General features: G+C 29.4%; 1 protein-coding gene across 1 annotated transcript; it reads right to left on the reverse strand.

Moving 5' to 3' along the window:
* Window positions 1-317: 317 nt before the first annotated feature.
* LOC129905519 (carbonic anhydrase 1) lies at window positions 318-14603 on the reverse strand. Its single transcript, XM_055980989.1, has 4 exons — window positions 14384-14603; window positions 1154-1312; window positions 842-1098; window positions 318-780 (listed from the first exon to the last, which is right to left on the reverse strand). The coding sequence occupies exons 1-4, from the start codon at window positions 14409-14411 to the stop codon at window positions 418-420; spliced, it is 807 nt and encodes a 268-aa protein (XP_055836964.1). The 5' UTR covers window positions 14412-14603; the 3' UTR covers window positions 318-417.
* Window positions 14604-15792: the final 1189 nt, after the last annotated feature.

Here is a 15792-nt window from a genome sequence, read left to right on the forward strand (position 1 = left end):
GTAGCAAAAAATCGATTACTGAGATTTTGTAACGGAAATATATCGAAAACGGGAGCTGACTGACTTCGGATTCAAGTTCAGAACCCCAAAAACCTTCGGAAAAATTCATTATCTTAGTAAAACAAAACCCTTGTTGGCCAGTGTAATTGATCTTTTGTGGCAAATGGAAATTCACCTTAGAATTCAGTTTTCTTTTTTCTTTAACTATGAAACCTAGAAAAAATCTTGCCACAAGAAAAATTCTCCTTACCACTTATACTTACTTTAAGTGCTAATTGGGTATAGATACCAACAAACATAATTAAATAAAACACATATTATGAATGGAAAAATCACTTCCTTGGTAATACTATTAATAATGCGAGTAAATAATACAGTTTTCGTTAAGGTTTCACTTTTATAAACATTAGATAGTGCCTAATGCTCACCGGGTTCTCTTAAGATTCGGTTGCCTAATGGAAGAGGAGGCCTGTAATTGAGAACGAGCTTTCCTTTGATGTCATTAGCTGGACATTCAGCTTTGACATCATAACAATTTAAATTTCGCATAGCATCCAATTGTTCGTGAGACACTTCGACTGGTGTCTTCAAAACAATCCATGTTACTGATTCCGAACAAGGAGGTGTAGTCAAAGATCCTTCATAGGTCCAGTACGTACATTCGCTCGGAAGAAAATTATTTGGGTCACAACCATTTGGCAAAGTTATACGATCTCCCTTGTGCATAACGAAAGGCAGCAATTGAGTAACCTTTTCCAATTCAGGATGATAATTTCCTGCCTAGTTATTAGAAATAGTTTAACGATTTCTTAATTCATATATTATAAAAATTAATTTATACCTTTAAAAACAAAGCTAATACAGCTAAGCCATCTGGAAAAGCAGCGGCCTCGGAGAAGCTACTATATTTGGAAGTGTTCCAATGTACGAAATGAAGTTCACCAGAATATGATTCACCATCAACAGTGTGCTCTGAACCCTGTTCATCTGAGCAACCCCAATGGCAATGAAATTGTTCTAGACGATATTGATTTGTTCCGAGTGGTCCACCACTAAGAAGGGAATCATTTCCGATAACGTCAATTTTCCAACCATGTCCTGAATGATGAAGATTATATATTTTGGTTGTAAGTTCTTCTTTTAATATACTCACCAGTGTTAACCAAGCTTCGAGAATCGCTTCCCACATATTTCCATACAAGACAATTTTCCTTCAAATCACTGTCACGCTTAGCTGTTAGTGTATTGATATCGACTGGAGACTGTCTGTGTCCTGATGCTTGTGGAAACAACTTAAACCACTCTTGTGGGCCTATTAAACAAAAAAAAGGAGTACAGATTAATTCCTTTAAAGCAAAGAAAATGTGATGGAAAATAACGCTAAACGAAAAAAGTCAAAATTTTAAATATGAATTCGAAGTTTGTGCTTTCTCCATCTAAATTACCCCCCAATTTGGTTCCACATCCTATAAGTATCATACTGTTTAATTTTCAGCCTCCTAACTTATATATGTGACCTTAATTATGAAAGTGGATAAAGTCACTCCTAAAAATGGCATCAAATCTAGCCTAAAAATAGTTATTATTTAAGGGGTAAAGTTTATTTGAACGCGAAATTGCAGTAAATAAACTTCTTTATTGCTCCTCTAGTGATTTCATAAAAGAAATATAATTAAATCGTTATAAGAAAATTATTATGTAAGTTTTTCTTTAAACAATGCAAAAAGTGACTTCACTTTCATAATCAAGGGCACATATATGAGAGTCAGTTTCCGGGGCTTCAAATTGGTATATATTCCTTCTTCATTCAACAAGTATTTCGAAGAAAAACCGTTGTGTAAAATTTGTTCACAAACAAAGTTGAACATTTTTTATTTAAAAGCGGCATAACTTTCTATGCATAACGATTTTAAAATTTAAAAGAAATCGTATTGGTTTGCTATCAACACATCCTATTTATTTTTTTGTTAACCCTGAAAGAAAAGGTCTCAGAACATTGCTTGACAGTCATATAAATATTTCTGTTTGGCTGTAGGTACACAGTACCTACACACACGCACTTAATATATTTTTGGAAAAGCCCCTAAAGATTGGCTGTACTGAACATTTTTGCAGTGATTCTGAAATTGAAATGATGTAATTTTGTATTTGGCTTTAAAAACCTTATTTAACTTTTTCTGGGGACCCAATACTTTTCATTTTTACAGGGGCCCCGTAATGGGAGAAGCCCCCCCAGCAATTGTGCTGTGCGTCAACAATTCATCACGTGAAAAGGCACATATTTTTATGTTTTTCTTGACATTGACAATTTTTGACTTTAGGTCTAATTTTCGGAAATGCGGGATAAACATAGTTTTTTATTATGGTCTAAGAGCCCACAGCAAATTTTGGGAGTGGAGGTATAACCAAAATGTGAGTATGCAGTTTTATAGCCTTATGCGTTCTTATAACGAATTCAAAAGTCTGGCGGCTTTAAATCGCGGCTTTGTATTGTTTTCAAGGGGTTGCAAAATGTGAGTTTTCCAATTCACAAAAGTGGGCTAAATTCACTTTATTTCATATTCTTTATACAGAACTCAAGATATAAGCTTTTTAAGCGGCTTTGTTTTGGAGACTTTTCTGTTTAATTTTTTGTTAGTTATTTTGAACTCAAAACTCTCCAAGAAGGGATTTGATATGGTTAGTTAGAAAAGCTTATATCTTGATTTCTATTTGTCGTATCACCGAGATTGAGGTTTGGATGCTTAGGGGAAATAACAGAGCATCATTCCTTATATTCAGAATGTGAATTTTTGCTTACTTAGCCTACTCACATTAATTGGAAAACTCGCGTTGTTTAACCCCCCGAAAACCATATAAAGCCGTGATTTAAAGCTATATGTTTCTTTGTCTTCTAGTTTTTGAGAAAATTGAAAAATTATTTTATCAGATTTTTCTTTTTTCAAAATATTTTTTGTTTTTATTTGTTTTTATTTTTAAATTTTCTCAAAAACTAGAAGACATAGAAACATATAGTTTTCACTGTTTGTTAAGGAATCAATTGAGGCAGTTTTTTGTGTGAGTAATTTTTTTAAATTAAAATTCACAGTCTGGACAAAAATAGTATAAAATGAGTTTAAAAAAAATTTTGTTCGATTATTTTTAACTTTGAAATCGATTATTTCAAAAACTATAATATAATAATAATATAATATAATATATTGATTTAAAAATAAAAATTAAATGTATAATATATAATTTTGCCTTTCTGAAATGGTATCATTTATTACTGTAAGTGTTGCCGTTGTTGTTTAATAATTTTTTTTATTTTGAAAATTTTTTTTAGAAAACTGCCCCTCCCACGTAAACATGGAGACATAGGCCCCCCTCCCAAAGAAAAAAATGTTTGTATTGAACTCGTCTACAAAAACCCGTTATCAAATCCTGGCGCCCAAGTTATCCTACTAAGTACCAAAACAACATTTTTGTTCTATACCTAAAAGTTCGAATTTCTGTTTCTGGGTTGAAATCGTAAAATTTTTTCATAAAAAAAAACCTCGTTTGATTTGGAAATAAATATTATTTTAGAATATATTTTTAAAACAGCATGTTGTTGTGAAAATATACAGGGTTTCCCAAAAGTAATGGATCAAACGAAGTATGCTGATAGGGGATCTTAAGGGCTCTCAGAATTTGGTAACTTGTTCATCCCAAATCCTTACGGTTTTCGATTTAATGCAATTCTCGTGAAATTTTGAAAAATTCCTACTTTGCAACAGTATTTTGCTTCCTGCGCCCATTATTGATTTTTGTTTTTTTAAACATTGCCAAATAATTAGGAACAATTAATTAATCAAAATATTTTTTATTCCATACGACATTTCGCTGCAAATTAACTAACAGTTTCAAGTTTTATAAAAAATCAATTTATAACTTTTATTTGAGAGCAACAGCGTACACAAAATTTGTACGGTGCACATAGGGGTATTTGCCAATTTTACCCGGACAAAATTATTTTTCCGGTTTATCTTCATCAACAAGGTAAAAGCTTGTATTTAGTACTGGAATAAAGTGTTTTAAGTGTTGATTTCAATGAAAACATTTTTCTTCCTAAACCACTTTTTTTCAAACAAAAAAGTGTCAAGAATGGATCCCAATGGTTTGTTAAAACGCTTATAAATGGAGTTCTATTAATGGTATCGCCAAGATAAAGGTCTTAAAATTTAGGAAAAATCATAAGAATTCAGGTTCTGTAATTCAAGAAGTTGAATCTTTAAAAAAACTTAAAATATGGATGCTGAATACAAGGTAGCCATTTTTCAAAACCTAAAACCTTTAAAAAGGGCAAATGTGTCGAAGTTGCACTTAGTTGCACTTGTTTTTTACAGATTCAATTAGATAAGAGTTTAACCTTTAGAAAACATTCAATTTTAGCACACAATAATGTGAAATTGTATAACTTATCTCCTTACCAACACAGAAATTTACGTTTTTTACGATTAATTTGTATTAAGATTCAACATATCACTTTTTTATTTATAAAGTAATACAACATTAATATACAACATCTAGTAGACAGTTTCGTATCTCCTTATCAATATTCCATAAAAACTTTTTTCTACATCCACTTCAAAAAAAAAGTACTTTCTTAAGCACAGTCGCTAAATTACAAAAAAAAATTAATTTTATCTTTGGGCTGAAAACTTTGAACTCTAGACCGCTGCTGTTAATCACCTGAAGTGATAATCAATTTTAAAACTATAAGAAAATGCTAAACAAAATATCTACTTTTAGTAGGATGTTGATTTTTCACGTTTGGATCAGTTTAAAATTTCGTGTTTTGTCCGCCTAAATTGACTAAATACCCCAATGTGCGGTGTGAGAATGGTTTATTATTTTAAAAAGTTGTCCTGTTATTGTAGTTTTCAAAAAAGTATAAAAGTCCCCAAAGTTGCAGTTAGATCGTAAAATATTACAATTTGAGTTCAACAAAACAGGGTTTTTCAGAACAAAAAACAACCAAAAATAAACACATTTTCATGAACTGTTATTTGTTTATTTTTCTTTGAACAAAAGCCTCTAGTTTTGTTTGCCCCTAATTCCAGATTTTGGGGGGTGTTAAAGACTTTTTAAATTCCGCCAATCAGTGCGACTAGCTCTACAAAACGTGATAGGTCTCCGCCCGCGTATATTTTACAACCTCATTTTTGTAACACCGTGTTATCGTAATGTCATGGAAAAATATTATCTATCTGAACTTTTTATTTCGTACGAATGCATAACTTGATCAAAAATAAAGAATATAATCATTGAGGCAGAGGCTTTGAAAAATGATTTAGTAGATATATTGGAGGATATTCCACTGGATACACCATGTCACCAAAAAGACGGGACCTTAGCATACTAGGAACATGTAAGAAATTGGGTGGTGAAAAGTACTAAAATTCTCCTTTTGGAAATATTGATAATGAAATAATCCTCATCACTTTTGGACCAAGAGCATTGAATAAAATCGGACATCTGATATTGTATCAACATAAAGGTCAGCCCTAATAGTTTTAGTTTGAAATCGTGTTGTTTTAATGAAATAATGTGTGGGAATTTTGAAATATTCACTTGTAAATTTAATATTGCTGATAGATTTTTCATAAGAAATGTAAAATGCACATTCATGTTTGTTTTATAAAATGAAAGGTAGTTTAATTATCTATTTAAAAAAAGTACAAACTATGATTCAGTTATTGAAAGTTACTGATTTAATTGGTTGTTTTCAATGAAAATACTAAATTGTTGAAAACAAACCAACTTGATTAAATTAGTTTATTAAAAAGAGTTTAGTTACAGATAATTTTATTCGATTAATTGAATATTTCGCAAAATGGTAGATAATTTGTTAGTTATTTTTGAAAAGTAACTAAATTACCTTTCATTTAATTTACAATGGTATGTATTTTACGTTTCTCATGAAAAATTTTTATTTATTAAAAGATATTAAATTCATTATAAGCAAAAATAATATAATAATACTAAATTTAGGTAACTGTTTTAACAGTAGCTTCAGCATCTAAAATAAAATGTTTTCGAGATATTATTTTTCACCACTTGTAAAATATATGTATGTATGTACTACATATTTTATCCAATTTTAGCAGAATTAAATTTTCCTGACTATCAAGTTAAAAAATAAAGTATCTTTGTTTCTCCTTCATAAGTACATATGTACATACGTTCCATATCTATAAATGTTTAAAGCATACAAATAAGCTTGTTAGTAAAAATATCAAAAATATGTTTTTTTTCTTTTTTTGAATAGTTTTTTGAAATTTTTTTTTATATTTTTTTTACTTCTTGCTTATTTATTCTGCTTCCAGGTAACGAACCGTTATAAAAGAACCTTTTGTACAAATTGGTCATTTTTAGCCCCAATATTAACACTACTTGCAAAATAACGACAAAAAAACTTTGAAAAATCATATCTCGAAAACGTATCCATTCTAATAGTCTAAGATCCGGCCATTGGACGACCTACCCTCATCGTTATACCAGTTGAGAGTTATATTTTCTGAAAGGTAGTGTCTAAGGAAATAAATTGCACATGGGTTGCCAAGCGATATCCTGTCAAGGCATAGGGTTGCCAGGCCTTAAAGTTTATTTTTCCCTATTTTAGAATACGCCACCCCGCTTATATGGCAACCCAAAGAGTTATAAAAAAAATATTATGTCATAGGAAATTTAATTTGAAAATTTTAATTTTCAGGATTTTTTAAAATTTGAAGTTTGAGTAGGGTAAATAAAGGTAAATTTAGAAAATGGGCAAAAATCTATTTTCTAAACAAAACGTAATAGAAATAAAATTGAAATTGGATTCGATAGATATTACAAAAACATAAAAGCCACACATACAAAAAAAATGTAAAAAATCTACAACTCGAGATATGGTCTTTTTTAAGTCATGATACTCCAATTCGATATTTGAGAAATAATTCACCAAAAATCAGTATTATTTTTAATATTTTTTATTTGATAAGTTAGAAAAAATAAAATAACTTGACACGTATTTGTCAAATTTTTAATTTAACTTACCGTTTTTGCGGGGGGATTTTTTGAAAAGGTGCTTATTTTCGTATTTCAGTATATTTAAGGAAAAAATCCTGTCATAGGACGAAAGCTATATTTTCCTAATAGACCAGTGCCAATCCGGTTTTCAGAGGGCAAAAGTTGAACAAATTATTAGCAGCATAGGGGTGGTGGGAAAATTTAGGATAAATGGTGTATGAAAGGGGAAAAATAAATTTCCCACAAAAAAATTGGGGGAAAGGGGGTGGGTGGGCGAAAAAGTGGGGTGGGTGTCAAAAATCATGGTTTTGTACGATTTCTGTCAAAACTAGACGTCCTATCGAAAAAAGTCAAATGCAAAAGTTGTAGGTAGTATAAATGTCTACAACTTTTACTCAAACAGTTTTTTTCTATAACCTCAAAAATATTCAAAAAAAAATGCAAAAATACGATTTTTTTATTTTTTATTTTTATCTTTTACAAAAATGGTTGGATTTTAACAATACTTGGTTTTAAACTACTTTGTTATGTTGTCTATCTATTACAAATGTTTTTTGAGCAAAAAGTGAATTTTTGGATTTTTGACGAATTTAATTTGAAAAAATTGCCTATTTTTCAATCAAAAAAGTTACTGAAAAAATTTTTGATTTTTGAAAATTTTGGAATGCAATTATTTAGCTTAAAACCGTTTTTTAATGATTGTGTGGAAAAACTATACTTTTGTTTTAGAAAATATTGAGAAAAATTGAAAAAAACAAAAAAACCATTTTTAAGATCGATTTTTCCGTAAATGACAGTAATATTGGCGAGAAATAATTTTCCATAGAAACCAAATTATACTTTTCTAATGGCCTTTGACCTTCTTAATTTGAATCTAGCATTAGAATAGCTCTAACGTGAAAAGTTTTTGAGATATTGAATTTTGAACGACCAAAACACTATTTTTGTGATGTTTTGCATGGTAATATGTCAAAAACGTGATGTGATAGAATTTTTCTGACTTCGGATTCGAGCTCAACGCACAAAAACCCATTAGAAAAATACTTTGGTTTCTATAAAAAAAACTTTTTCACTAGTGAATTCGAACAGGGAAGAAAAAATCGAATGCCTTGTTCGAATTCACTAGTCAAAAAGTTTTTTTTTTTATAGAAATCAAAGTATATTTTTCTAATGGTTTTTTGTGCGCTGAGCTCGAATCCGAAGTCAGAAAAATTCTATCACATCACGTTTTTAAGATATTACCATGCAAAACATCACAAAAATAGTGTTTTGGTCGTTCAAAATTCAATATCTCAAAAACTTTTCACGTTAAAGCTATTCTAATGCTAGATTCAAATTAAGAAGGTCAAAGGCCATTAGAAAAGTATAATTTGGTTTCTATGGAAAATTATTTCTGGCCAATATTACTGTCATTTACGGAAAAATCGATCTTAAAAATCGTTTTTTTGTTTTTTTCAATTTTTCTCAATATTTTCTAAAACAAAAGTATAGTTTTTCCACACAATCATTAAAAAACGGTTTTAAGCTAAATAATTGCATTCCAAAATTTTCAAAAATCAAAAATTTTTTCGGTAACTTTTTTGATTGAAAAAAAGGCAATTTTTTCAAATTAAATTCGTCAAAAATCCAAAAATTCACTTTTTGCTCAAAAAACATTTTTAATAGATAGAAAACATAACAAAGTAGTTTAAAACCAAGTTTTGTTAAAATCCAACCATTTTTGTAAAAGATAAAAATAAAAAATAAAAAAATCGTATTTTTGCATTTTTTTGAATATTTTTGAGGTTATAGAAAAAAACTGTTTGAGTAAAAGTTGTAGACATTTATACTACCTACAACTTTTGCATTTGACTTTTTTCGATAGGACGTCTAGTTTTGACAGAAATCGTACAAAACCATGATTTTTGACACCCACCCCACTTTTTCGCCCACCCACCCCCTTTCCCCCAATTTTTTTGTGGGCAATTTATTTTTCCCCTTTCATACACCATTTATCCTAAATTTTCCCACCACCCCTATGCTGCTAATAATTTGTTCAACTTTTGCCCTCTGAAAACCGGATTGGCACTGGTCTATTAGGAAAATATAGCTTTCGTCCTATGACAGGATTTTTTCCTTAAATATACTGAAATACGAAAATAAGCACCTTTTCAAAAAATCCCCCCGCAAAAACGGTAAGTTAAATTAAAAATTTGACAAATACGTGTCAAGTTATTTTATTTTTTCTAACTTATCAAATAAAAAATATTAAAAAAAAAATAATACTGATTTTTGGTGAATTATTTCTCAAATATCGAATTGGAGTATCATGACTTAAAAAAGACCATATCTCGAGTTGTAGATTTTTTACATTTTTTTTTGTATGTGTGGCTTTTATGTTTTTGTAATATCTATCGAATCCAATTTCAATTTTATTTCTATTACGTTTTGTTTAGAAAATAGATTTTTGCCCATTTTCTAAATTTACCTTTATTTACCCTACTCAAACTTCAAATTTTAAAAAAACCTGAAAATTAAAGTTTTCAAATTAAATTTCCTATGACATAATATTTTTTTTATAACTCTTTGGGTTGCAATATAAGCGGGGTGGCGTATTCTAAAATAGGGAAAAATAAGCTTTAAGGCCTGGCAACCCTATGCCTTGACAGGATATCGCTTGGCAACCCATGTGCAATTTATTTCCTTAGACACTACCTTTCAGAAAATATAACTCTCAACTGGTATAACGATGAGGGTAGGTCGTCCTATGGCCGGATCTCCTACTATAATATTTTTAAAGGAGATTTCTAAGTTCCTGCGGTCAAAACAATTTATAAAAAACTAAGTGGTATTCAGTGTCTATTTTGGATAGACGCCACTGTAATTACTTCATATCCTTGTTTATTTCGTCAAAATGAAATGTAAACTACAAATTTTTATAATTTGTCTTAGCTGAAAAGCAAGCTAGTATTTTCATCATTTTTGTTAATCAAAATTCTTAATGAATATTTTACTTCAATGAATCTATACCGTGTTTTTTTTTCTGATACGTATTCAATATGCTGGAAAAGCTTTTAAAATTTTGTTTTGTTTCGTAAATAATGAGACGAGCAGCTACTGAGCATTAGAAAATAAAAACACTGCTTATGTTACGGTAAACACTTTGACAACGTATTGAAAAATAAACAGTCTTATCATGTCATGTCTTTGCGATAAAAAAAACTGCAACAAATCCACCTTTCGGGGATAATTTAATGCTTTTTTATCTTGGCACGAGATATCTTTTTTGTAGTGATATATTTAAGAGCTTATGTTTCACTTCCGGCATCAATTTGAATTACTTTAAAATTCTTCTTCGTGTAGAGATTTTCTAAATTGATACCTTTACACTCATTTATTAATTTAATAAATGAGTGTAACCATTTGTGTCTGTTAACCAGGCAGCAATTGCAGTGGTCAAATATTGATTCAACGGTTGATTTTTTGAGCTGGGCAAATAAATTAATTCACTTAAAATTGCTTCCATCTGAACTCAAAATTATTTTAATTCTTTCTTTAAACCAAAATAAATTAGTATCAAAAAAAAACTTGTCAAACTAATTGATTTAAATAATGATGGGGTAAATCTGCTGAAAAATCCAGATCTAGAAAATTGATATAAGATCAAAAAATAAATCATTTTTTTTGACCAAATGAAGGCAAAAATTGTCAAAATCAGTTTTTTGACAGATCTAAATATAAAAAAAAAATAAATTGATTTTTGTACCAAACGAAAACCAAATAAAATAAGGCCATTCGTCTAAAAAAAAATGTACGGGACCACGGTGTCAGGCAGTGCTTAGTCAGTGTTCCGTTCTCATTACCAGGAAGTAATCAAACATTTCAAATACAACAGAAAGTATGCAGACGATGAAACCATTCTGTTCAAATCATGGTGTTATTCCAATCGTGTTATTTAATGTTATTTCAATCGTGTTATTTAATGAAAACTTAATCTTACGGAGGAGTTCTTGAAAAAAAAAGGTTTTTTTTAAAGAAGAAAATATTTTTTTGGAGTCATTTTTTTAGCTTGGTATTATTATAATATTCAAAACGAATCGTCAACGTTATTTTTTTTAAATCATCAAACAAATCATATCTGAACATTTTAATTTAATTTTTAAAAAAAGTTACACATACGTCACAGTGAACCTCTAAGTCCCCTTTAATTAATTCACTTACCAAATAGTGACGTATAGTATTAGTATATCGTGGGCACAAAGCCAAAACCACGAATTTGCAAAATTGTAGTTTGAAAAAAACGGCTGCAAAGTTTTGGAAACTCATGCAATCTTATGGAAACTCGTGCAACGGAAATTGATAGTTAAGGCTGTGTAAGGCAACAGTTGGTGGATTGGGGTCGAAGCAGTGAATAGAGGGACTGATAACAAGTTAAATAAAGTGAAAATGTCCAAAAATGAAGATTCGCGGTTTTGGCTTTGTGTCGACGATATATTTTCTTCCTGACTATTGACCTTGATTACCAAAATAGCAACAAAAACGTATCAATGTGGAAACAAATCGTATGACAAAATGACGAAAAATAAGCGGGATTTATTATTTGAAGGCAAAATTTTCTGAGCACTATCTGATGGCATCCTTACTTAAAGAAAACAAATTTAGGCCTTTGCTTAAAATTAAATAAATGATGTGCCTTTAGTACTAAGTTTAATGAGAATACAATTTTAAATTGCGTTTTTCTCGAAATGAGTTGGAATGGACTTTACCCTTCATTTATTTACATGAAAGACAAAAATAGTCCAATTTGTTTTTTATTTATTGTATATTTTTATACACATTATGTGCAACTTTTCTTTTGTCTTTGGAGCTGGTATAAATTTTCTATGGAGCATAGAAATTCATACTTTATCATACCTCTTCAAACTAAATTTACTCATTTTTAATTTTATTCTCGCAAAACTTTTGTACAGATTACACAAGTAAGTATTTTTTTATTGTTATTGTTTTTCAAAATAAAAAAATGAATAGCTACTGAGTTGAAGAAAAAACAAGGCTTATATAAGTAAATACTCTATAATTGAATCTTATAGTGTATATTATTTTCGAACAAAAGACAATTTGATTCGAAACACATTTAGATCAAATTAATGACAGACCTAAGTAAAGCCAAACTTTGAGCAGTTTTTGGCAATAAATTTGATGTTTTTCTTTTTTTTTTTTACTTGGTCCGTTTCAGCTGTGAAGCCTCCATTATGTACATAGCTACATAACTACTAATGATTATTTTATTTCGACCTCTAAAGCTTCTTCAAGAGCCTCGTTTAAACAAAAAATTTAACAAAATAATTCGGTTCGACTATCAATATACATATTTCGACTTAGAATAAATATAGTGTGCGCATATAGTGTTGCCATTAATTAAAGTCTGTGATAAACAATTGTGATAATAGCTGTAAGTTTTTGTTTAGTTTTTTATGTTAATTTATTAAATTCACTAATTCAAAATTTAAAATTCAACAAAACCAATAAAAAATGTACTAAATTTTTATGTTCACTATTGAAATCGAATAAAAAACTCGTGAGGAAGCTGGAAAGAAACCGGCGAAACGTAAGGTGACAAAAAGATGAATTAGTGTTTCATTAATAGCATCCAAAAATAAAGATCATTAAAGCCCAAATAATACCTAGAAAATAAATTACCCATTAACATAAAAGTGGTTAAATTACTCTTTATCAGATTGTGCTTAGTTCTTAATTTTGGACATTTGATCCACTTTTTGTGTTGAGTTTTAAGATATTTATATCCGACACAAATTTAAAATTTTTTTTCAAATTCAAATATTTTGTTTCCAAAATCCAGTAAAACAGCAAAACTGAAATTAAATAATTATCAACTTTATGATATTCATAGAAACATAATTGTCTAAGAAAACACCCAAAACTCTACCCCACCTACCGGGCGGCTTGCACTCATAAACATCAAATTGATTTATGTAAGTCCAATCACACCTTCTTTAACATAGGTTTTTGTTTCTTTGTTATTTTTATAACTTATCAAACCTAGCAAACACTCTCTTCACCCAAATCAAACCAAATTAACACTTTACTATAGTCGTATGCTCAGATAATTGAGCATCACAAGTTTTCACACATGAACCAAAAAAAAAAAAAAACTGCTTAGTTAAAGGATCAAAAAGACTCCCTTATCAACATATCTATACAAATTTTTAAATTATAATTAGGTTTAGTACTAATTTCCGTATTTAAAGGTTTAGTTGACATAATACTAAGTCATTTCGTCATTACCCTGTGCCTAGTGTAAGAGCTTTGAGAGCTAATTATACGAATTTATGCCCTCGTGAATGCTAATAGTTCACATGATTAAATGTTGTTAATTTATTTCTGAATTGATATGATTTTTATTAATAATAATAACTGCAAATTAAATCAGACAACGTTGACGCATTATAATTAACACCTTTCTTACAAATAAACTGCTGCTAATTTAATGGTAAACCAACAGAAATTTTTTAATAACTATACTTTTGTTGATATAAATTCAATGCTGTATTTATTAATTAAATGCTTATTGTTTCATTAAATGTCGTTTATTATTTTTTTGTTTGTGTTCATTTTTTGTTAAAGAAACATCTTAATGAAAGTGCGCATTTTAAAAATATACAAATGTTACATACAATTTCAATTGAGTGTATGTGACTTTTGTTTCTACCACAGTATACTTTAAACATGGATTTTAATAGCTTTAAATTGATGCAGATAGAAAATTTGATTGGAAGCCGGAAGATAAATTTTAATTCCAGTTCGTTTACACTAACCCCAACCCTCATGATAGATCAACAATAATAAATAATATACTACTGTACTGTAAATGTTGTTGTTGTAAAATAACAGTTGAGAAACTATTTTCTTCAAAATGTCTATAAAAAAAATTACCTATAATATTTTTTTAATTTATATCTTTATTTATTAGATTTATTGTTTTTTAAGTAAATTAAAAACTCGTGATAAATTTGTCGGCAATTTTCAAAAAAAAAAAAAAAAGAATAGAGATATCGATTTAAACGGAATGGGCTTAAGTTGTTTGCAATTGCGACAGTTTAATTCAATCATCAATCAGTTGCAAGCAAAAATATTAATTATTCCTTTCCTTTTCATTTCGTTTGTTGACAGTTTCCACTTTCGATCGATTTATGAAATTCTTCAGAAGCCTTTCATTAAAAATTTATTGTGTTAAGATATCACACCAAAGACTTGGTATATTTACTGTACATTGCACTCACGAGAAAAACGATCATATGACACTTGTTTCTTTTTTTTGGCTGGAAATTTAATTTAACAGATCACTTACCATTTTCAGTATCATATCCCCAACTCATGACAGGAAACAACAGAACAACACTATGTTGCACAAAGCGAAAGAATAACTTAATTTATTTTTATAATTAAATTTAAAACCGCTTAATATTGTTAAGGGGTGTCTGATGGCTGGGCTGTATTGTATGGCAAGGTATGGTTTAGTTAGCGTTCTCTGTCTGCTTCTGCTAACGACTGGAACTGGAAAATAGTGAAGCCAGTTTTGCGAATTTATTGTGCCTATGAGAACTAAAATAAAGCTCATTCTAGCTTTTGTAGTATAATAATAATTGATGATAGCTTGGTATAGTAGAATGAAAATTTTGTCACCAGAGCTTTTGGATTTTTGTATTATTATTTTTTTATATTTATTTTTTTTTTTAAGCAACGATATATTTTCGTGACTTTAAACTATGTATTTATCTTATTTGAATGCAATGCGAAAAAATAAGAAAATAACAAAAATATTTAAAATTTTTCCACATAATTTAAGTATATTGAGTAGAGAGAGAGAAGAGCCTTTATAAAAAAAAAAGTCTTTAATTAAGGTTACGTAAATGAATCAATAAAAATAAAACTGCAAGTGCAAGTGCAATGCTGTAAGAATAGCCTTGAATAGCTAGAACAAAATTAGTGCAACTGAAAGATTTTTGAAATAATAAACAATAACATTTGGATAATATATAGTTAAAGGAAATTGAAAAGCTGATGGGTTATGGATTATATGATAAATTGGCAATCAATAAAATGTAATAATTTATTTTGTCAATTTTGATCAATTTTACTTTAACCAAACCCAAAAGTTATTTTTTTTTAGTCAGGTAGTAATGTACAAGCGTAGACTCGATGCTCAAGTAAATAGTCTATCAAGCCATGTATCCTGGTCTTGTGAGCGGCCGGCTGGCGAAATAATAGAAGTTATTAAGAGTTCAGCCATGCCACCCAATAGGAAACAAAATTTTACTGCTGAGTGGTACGACTGGGAATGCAAAAAACTCAGAAAAAAATCGTTTGCGATGCTTAAAATTTTTAGGAAAACAAAGTCTAGTTTCTTTAAATCGCTCTACCTAGATGCAAATAAAACGTATAAGAGAGTATGCAAAAATAAACAAAAAACTTTTATGGCTGGTTTAGCAGTAAGTTTATCAAAGTGTAAAGACTCAAAATCATTTTGGTCTAAAGTGAGGTTGTTAGGTGGCTTTAAAAATGTTTCAGCAACTACAATAAATGTAGAGTTACTAGCAAACCATTTCATGGAACTTCTCAACGCGCCAACAAACCCACAACTATTTCAATATGCTTTACCCTCAATCACAATTTCAGACCTAGACGACCCTATTACAATAAATGAATTGCAAGCAACCCTTAAAAACATGAAAAACAACAAGGCAGCCGGGCTAGATG

The sequence above is a fragment of the Episyrphus balteatus genome, chromosome 1 (assembly GCF_945859705.1).
Source record: "Episyrphus balteatus chromosome 1, idEpiBalt1.1, whole genome shotgun sequence".
Lineage (NCBI taxonomy): Eukaryota > Metazoa > Arthropoda > Insecta > Diptera > Syrphidae > Episyrphus > Episyrphus balteatus.